General features: G+C 50.3%; 1 protein-coding gene across 1 annotated transcript; it reads left to right on the forward strand.

Moving 5' to 3' along the window:
- The first annotated feature begins 2,948 nt into the window (after positions 1-2,948).
- PPP1R3G (protein phosphatase 1 regulatory subunit 3G) lies at positions 2,949-5,741 on the forward strand. The gene has a single exon (XM_040432081.1). The coding sequence runs from the start codon at positions 3,118-3,120 to the stop codon at positions 4,003-4,005; it is 888 nt and encodes a 295-aa protein (XP_040288015.1). The 5' UTR covers positions 2,949-3,117; the 3' UTR covers positions 4,006-5,741.
- The last annotated feature ends 992 nt before the right edge of the window (positions 5,742-6,733 follow it).

Genomic DNA, 6,733 nt, shown 5'->3' on the forward strand with positions numbered 1-6,733 from the left:
TACTGTGAAGGGGCACAATAGGCATTTCTACTATGGAGGGGGCACAGAGGGCTTTACTACTGTGAAGGGGCACAATAGGCATTTCTACTATGGAAGGGGCACAGAGGGCATTACTACTGTGAAGGGACACAATAGGCATTTCTACTATGGAGGGGGCACAGAGGGCTTTACTACTGTGAAGGGGCACAATAGGCATTTCTACTATGGAAGGGGCACAGAGGGCATTACTACTATGAAGGGACACAATAGGCATTTCTATTATGGAGGGGGCACAGAGGGCTTTACTACTGTGAAGGGGCACAATAGGCATTTCTACTATGGAAGGGGCACAGAGGGCTTTACTACTGTGAAGGGGCACAATAGGCATTTATACTATGGAAGGGGCACAATAGGCATTTCTACTATGGAGGGGGCACAGAGGGCTTTACTACTGTGAAGGGGCACAATAGGCATTTCTACTATGGAGGGAGCACAGAGGGCTTTACTACTTTGAAGGGGCACAATAGGCATTTCTACTATTGAGGGGGCACAGAGGGCTTTACTACTGTGAAGGGGCACAATAGGCATTTCTACTATGGAGGGGGCACAGAGGGCTTTACTACTGTGAAGGGGCACAATAGGCATTTCTACTATGGAAGGGGCACAGAGGGCTTTACTACTGTGAAGGGGCACAGAGGGCTTTACTACTGTGAAGGGGCACAATAGGCATTTCTACTATGGAGGGGGCACAGAGGGCTTTACTACTGTGAAGGGGCACAGAGGGCTTTACTACTGTGAAGGGGCACAATAGGCATTTCTACCATGGAGGGGGCACAGAGGGCTTTACTACTGTGAAGGGGCACAGAGGGCTTTACAACTGTGAAGGGGCACAATAGGCATTTCTACTATGGAGGGGGCACAGAGGGCTTTACTACTGTGAAGGGGCACAATAGGCATTTCTACTATGGAGGGGGCACAGAGGGCTTTACTACTTTGAAGGGGCACAATAGGCATTTCTACTATTGAGGGGGCACAGAGAGCTTTACTACTGTGAAGGGGCACAATAGGCATTTCTACTATGGAGGGGGCACAGAGGGCTTTACTACTGTGAAGGGGCACAATAGGCATTTCTACTATGGAAGGGGCACAGAGGGCTTTACTACTGTGAAGGGGCACAGAGGGCTTTACTACTGTGAAGGGGCACAATAGGCATTTCTACTATGGAGGGGGCACAGAGGGCTTTACTACTGTGAAGGGGCACAGAGGGCTTTACTACTGTGAAGGGGCACAGAGGGCTTTACTACTGTCAAGGGGCACAATAGGCATTTCTACCATGGAGGGGGCACAGAGGGCTTTACTACTGTGAAGGGGCACAGAGGGCTTTACTACTGTGAAGGGGCACAAAAGGCATTTCTACCATGGAGGGGGCACAGAGGGCTTTACTACTGTGAAGGGGCACAATAGGCATTTCTACTATGGAAGGGGCACAGAGGGCATTACTACTGTGAAGGGACACAATAGGCATTTCTACTATGGAGGGGGCAAAGAGGGCTTTACTACTGTGAAGGGGCACAATAGGCATTTCTACTATGGAAGGGGCACAGAGGGCATTACTACTATGAAGGGACACAATAGGCATTTCTATTATGGAGGGGGCACAGAGGGCTTTACTACTGTGAAGGGGCACAGAGGGCTTTACTACTGTGAAGGGGCACAATAGGCATTTCTACTATGGAGGGGGCACAGAGGGCTTTACTACTGTGAAGGGGCACAGAGGGCTTTACTACTGTGAAGGGGCACAGAGGGCTTTACTACTGTCAAGGGGCACAATAGGCATTTCTACCATGGAGGGGGCACAGAGGGCTTTACTACTGTGAAGGGGCACAGAGGGCTTTACTACTGTGAAGGGGCACAATAGGCATTTCTACCATGGAGGGGGCACAGAGGGCTTTACTACTGTGAAGGGGCACAATAGGCATTTCTACTATGGAGGGGGCACAGAGGGCTTTACTACTGTGAAGGGGCACAATAGGCATTTCTACTATGGAGGGGGCACAGAGGGCATTACTACTACAAAGGGAGCACAGAGGGCAATACTACTAATAAGGGGGCATAACGGGCATTACTACTATGAAGGGGACACAATGGGCATTACTACTATGAAGGGGCACAGAGGGCATTACTACTGTGAAGGGGGCACAATGGGCATTACTACTATGAAGGGGGCACAGAGGGCATTACTACTGTGAAGGGGGCACAGAGAGCATTACTCCTGTGAAGGGGGTGGGCATAACTGTTATGGGACACAGAGTGGGCATTATTACTGTTATGAGGCACAAAGAGGAACTTAGAACTGTTAAGGGGGCACAGATAGGACATAACTACTGTGAGGGGGGCACATTGAGGGCATAACTACTGTGAAAAGGGCACAATGAAGGGATAAGTATTTTAAGGGGGCACAATGTCAGCATAACTACTGTGATAGTTATACAGTGAGTGCATAAATACTGAGAGGGGGCACATTGTGGGCATAACTACAGTGAGGGGGCACAAAACTACAGTGAAGGCTGTACAATGAGGGCAATACTACTGTGAGGGGGTACAATTTTTTTTAAGCATTGGGGAAGGTGGGGTGTGCCAGTAAAAGGACCTGCCCCAGGTGCCAAACACCCTAGGCATGCCACTGGCCATACCCTCAGTGCAGGTGCCGGTTTTTGATGCATTTTTTGAGCCAAAGCTAGGAGTGGATCCAGCAGGAAGCAGAAGTCCTTCCCTTTGCACTCACACTTGGATTTGGCTATAATAAAAAGGAAATACTGTCTGGAAAAAACGGCATGTGTGATTGAAGGCTTAAAAGAAGACGCCAGAGAAAGTAGAGCAGCAGCAGCGCTGCCAGTGACTGGGAGGCGCCGTCTGTGAGGGGAGGGAGGACGCTTCCTGCCTGTTGCTGAGAGGAAGTTTCTCAGTACATGCTGCTGTGCACGGACACTACAGCCCGGGGGTGGAGGAGCAGCGAGGCTGCATGGGAGCCCACGGGGCATGGCGGCTCTCGGTCCCCTCCGCGCACAGTGATGCACATGCCCCACAAGGAGATGCCGAGCCTGCGCCCGCTGTGTGAGCCCAGCACTTAGCGCCACTATGAACGACCATGACTGGGAGGAGGAAGGAGCGCTGACAGCGCCGGAGGGCACCACCGTCACAGATGCCCCCGGAGAGTTACTGAAGAGGCTGGGCGCCCTGCAGCTGGCGGAGCCCCGGTATAACGACGAGAGGCGGAGGCCCCCCCTGGTGCGCAGTCATGTGGATACCAGGTACCCGGAGCCCCTGGGCACAGAGCTGTCTCCCCGCAGGAGGGCACGCTCCCTGCCCTGGAACTCCATCCCGGAGGTCGATGTGGAGGAGGAGGGGGACGCCCTCCTGTGCTGCTGCAAGCTGAAGAAGAAGGTGCAGTTTGCGGACTCCCTCGGCTTATGCCTGGCCAGTGTCAAGCACTTTCTGCCCTCTGAGGAGCCCCTGGTGCCCCAGGCAGTACTGGCCAGGCTGCAGAGTTACCCCCCAACCGTGCCAAAGCCAGAGCTTCATCTGCTGGAGGGCATGTGCTTTTCTGAGTGCCCCATCCCTGAGGAGCTGCTGGCAAGGCTGGAGGAGCAGAGGGTCTGTCTGGAGCAGGTGTCCGCCTCCACTTTGGGGATAAATGGGTACATCTTGGTGAAGGACCCAGGAGAGAATGCCCAAGTGAAAGTCCGCTACACCTTTAATAAGTGGTTGTCTTTCCTGGACTGCCCAGCAACTGCTGCCCAGCAATGTACTGGCCCTGGCACCCAGCGCTTCCACTTTAGCCTGTGTTACCCACCCTTTGCCTCTCTCATTCACTTTGCTGTATGCTTTACTACAGGCCACGGGCAAGAGATCTGGGACAACAACCAGGGGGTGAACTACTCGGTCAGCTGCCAGCAGAACCAGCCCCCCGATGTCCAGCCCGCAAGCCCCGAGCAGGAGGAGTTCGAGGGCTTCCGGCTCTGGTAGCACCCAGCTGAAGGGCACCTTTTACACGTATTTGCTGGCGGACGCTTTGTTTCCCTCAATGCTGCACCATATGACCGAGAACTGCTTCCTGGCGATGTGTGCGGAGCGGTTGTGAAATGGAGCACACAGTACGGTTTTCTAGCAGCAGCACAAGGTTATAAGGGAGACGGAGGATTTTCTCACCTGATGGCGGCCTGTGACAATGACACATTATCTGCCGGGGACAGTAGGGACATTGTTTGCTTGTGTAACATCTCTGCTTAGGACGGGGTTAATTCTACCCTCTCTGACAGTGACTTCCAAAACGTGATGAAATTGCGCACATAATATTCAGTAGATCTGCTGATCATCTAGACAATCATGTCATGCAATGGGCAGGCACTTATCAATAATTCCACTTAGCATATCAAAGGGAAGTTAACCCATTTATTTCCTCTAGCGACAATCCTGCTTCTCAAAACGAGGAAAATGAATCTCTGGCCACGAGATAGTTAAAAGGCATCTGTCAGCAGTTTCGTACCTATGAAGCTGGCTGACCTATTGGCAGCTGAAGGCATCTGTGTTACTGAGAAAAATGATATTTTAATATATGCAAATGAGCCTCTAAGAGCAACGGGGGCGTTGCCATTACTCCTAGAGACTCTGCTCTCTCTGCAACTTCTGCGTCCTCTCCACTTTGACAGGGCCCGGTGTGATCACATTTACACTGTCTGGACCTGTCCATAAAAGTGCAGGGGGCGCAGCAGTTGCAGAGAGAGCAGAGCCTCTAGGTGTAAAGGATAACGCCCCCTAGTGACTCATTTGCATATATTAGGCTACTTTCGCATATGCGTTTTGCTTTCCGGTTTGAGATCCGGCTGAGGATCTCAAAACCAGAGCAAATCGCTTCAGTCCGATTTAATACACCCAGATGCGGTTGTATTAAATCGAAACTGAGCAAACTGGATCAATGGGTCCTGGATCCTTTTTTTAAATATTTTTTATCCGAAAAAAAACGTATCCGGCACCATTGACTTACATTATCGTTGGTGCCAGATCCAGTTTGTTCAGTTTCGTAGACCGGACACAAAACCGCAGCTGATCGGCGACAAAACTGAAGTGTTTTGCCCCAAGTTCTGAGATCCTCTGCCCGATCTCAAAAGCAGAATGCGAGGCCTTAAAGCATAATATTTCTCAGCAATGCGAGCACATATCAACATGGGACCTACAGAGATGCCGTCAGCTGCCAAGCGCACATTTAACAGGCACAAAACTGCTGACAGATGCCCTTTAAAACTTTATTCTGCAGTGTGGAAATGTGGGAAGGACAGCCAATATTGCCACTGGTACTGCCCCTAGCAGGGGATCGCCCAGCTTTCCTAGACTCCAGAAAAGGGGCAGCACTATGGGACGATAACTGTATGGGCAGAATTGCCTTTCTGGGCTAGGAAAAGATGGCTGACATGGGAAGGGTCCTGGCGGCCGTATTTGCTGTCCCCTGGAAGGGACGTATGGAGGATCAAGGACTTTGCTCTTTAACCATGGCTTCCAATGAGATATAAAATAACAGCTCTTCACAACCTGCAAAAGTTGTAGGCTGTTATGGCACGCTGGGACTTGTAGTGTCCCAGAGGTTGCGGAGCAGGGAAGGACGTATATTTCGACTGTAGAGGAGAGACTTGCACAGTGGAGTCATTGTATGCACTTTACAGGGTTTCTATGCACTTTTTACATGATTAAAGTCCTGCTTCTCCTGCGCTGTCGTACACTTCAGTCTGTGCTTTCCCATCGGTGCTGGTAGCAGTGTAACTATTTACAGGCTGCGGAGCTGTACTCCATAAAGCTGCCAAGTCTTCATTACTAAATCATGACTTGTAGTGCCTCTCCCAGCTCCAAAACAGGAGAGTGCGATCTGCAGCGTTTGCCTTGATTTATGGCTTTTGCTGTGTCAACGGCAGCCATACTGTTATATAAGAAATAACGTGCCCTCTGCTGTAAATCCTACATCTTACAAGTCTCCTCGGGGATCCTGAATACATGCACTCTACATCATTAAGGGGTTGGCCAGTTTCCATGAAGGTCCCCTGACCTGCATGACGACGCAGGGAACATGGCCGCTGCTGAAGGATTCCGTCTATTAGCGGCCTCCATTCACTTACACTGGGGGTGTACTGCGCATGCGCTAGTTTCCCTGTCAGTCCCCAGTGTAAGGCTATGTCTGCGATTGCGGACAAGAATGGGACATGCTCTATCTTTTTTGCGGGGCCACGGAACTGAACTACTGATGCGGACAGCACGCGGTATGCTGTCCGTATCTTTTGTGACCCCATTGAAATAAATACGGTCGTCTGAATGCACCCTAAATGAATGGAGACCGCCGATCAAAGGTCCTGCATGGAACAATGAATTATTCATATTAACCTATTGGACATCAGTGCCGATAGTGTAATAATGCTCATTACGATGTATGTGCTGTTCCCAGCTGGTGTACAGCCACTAATATAAACTGGCCAACCTATTGACATTCCTCACCATAATTCTCATTAAGGCTCGTTCACACGACCGTATGGCTTTTTCAGTGTTTTGCAGGACATTTTTAAACAGATCTGTTTTTTTTTTTTCAGTAGTGTTTCCAGTTCCGTTTTTCCGTATGGCATATACAGTATACAGTAATTACATAGAAAAAAATTGGCCTGGGCATAACATTTTTCAATAGATTGTTTCGGAAAAACGGAACGGATATGGAAGA

Source organism: Bufo bufo, chromosome 5 (assembly GCF_905171765.1).
Source record: "Bufo bufo chromosome 5, aBufBuf1.1, whole genome shotgun sequence".
NCBI classification, from domain to species: Eukaryota; Metazoa; Chordata; class Amphibia; order Anura; family Bufonidae; genus Bufo; species Bufo bufo.

What these genes read in the sequence shown, in the direction of transcription:
- PPP1R3G (XM_040432081.1), top strand. Translation starts at nt 3,118, where the DNA reads ATGAACGACCATGACTGGGAGGAGGAAGGAGCGCTGACAGCGCCGGAG.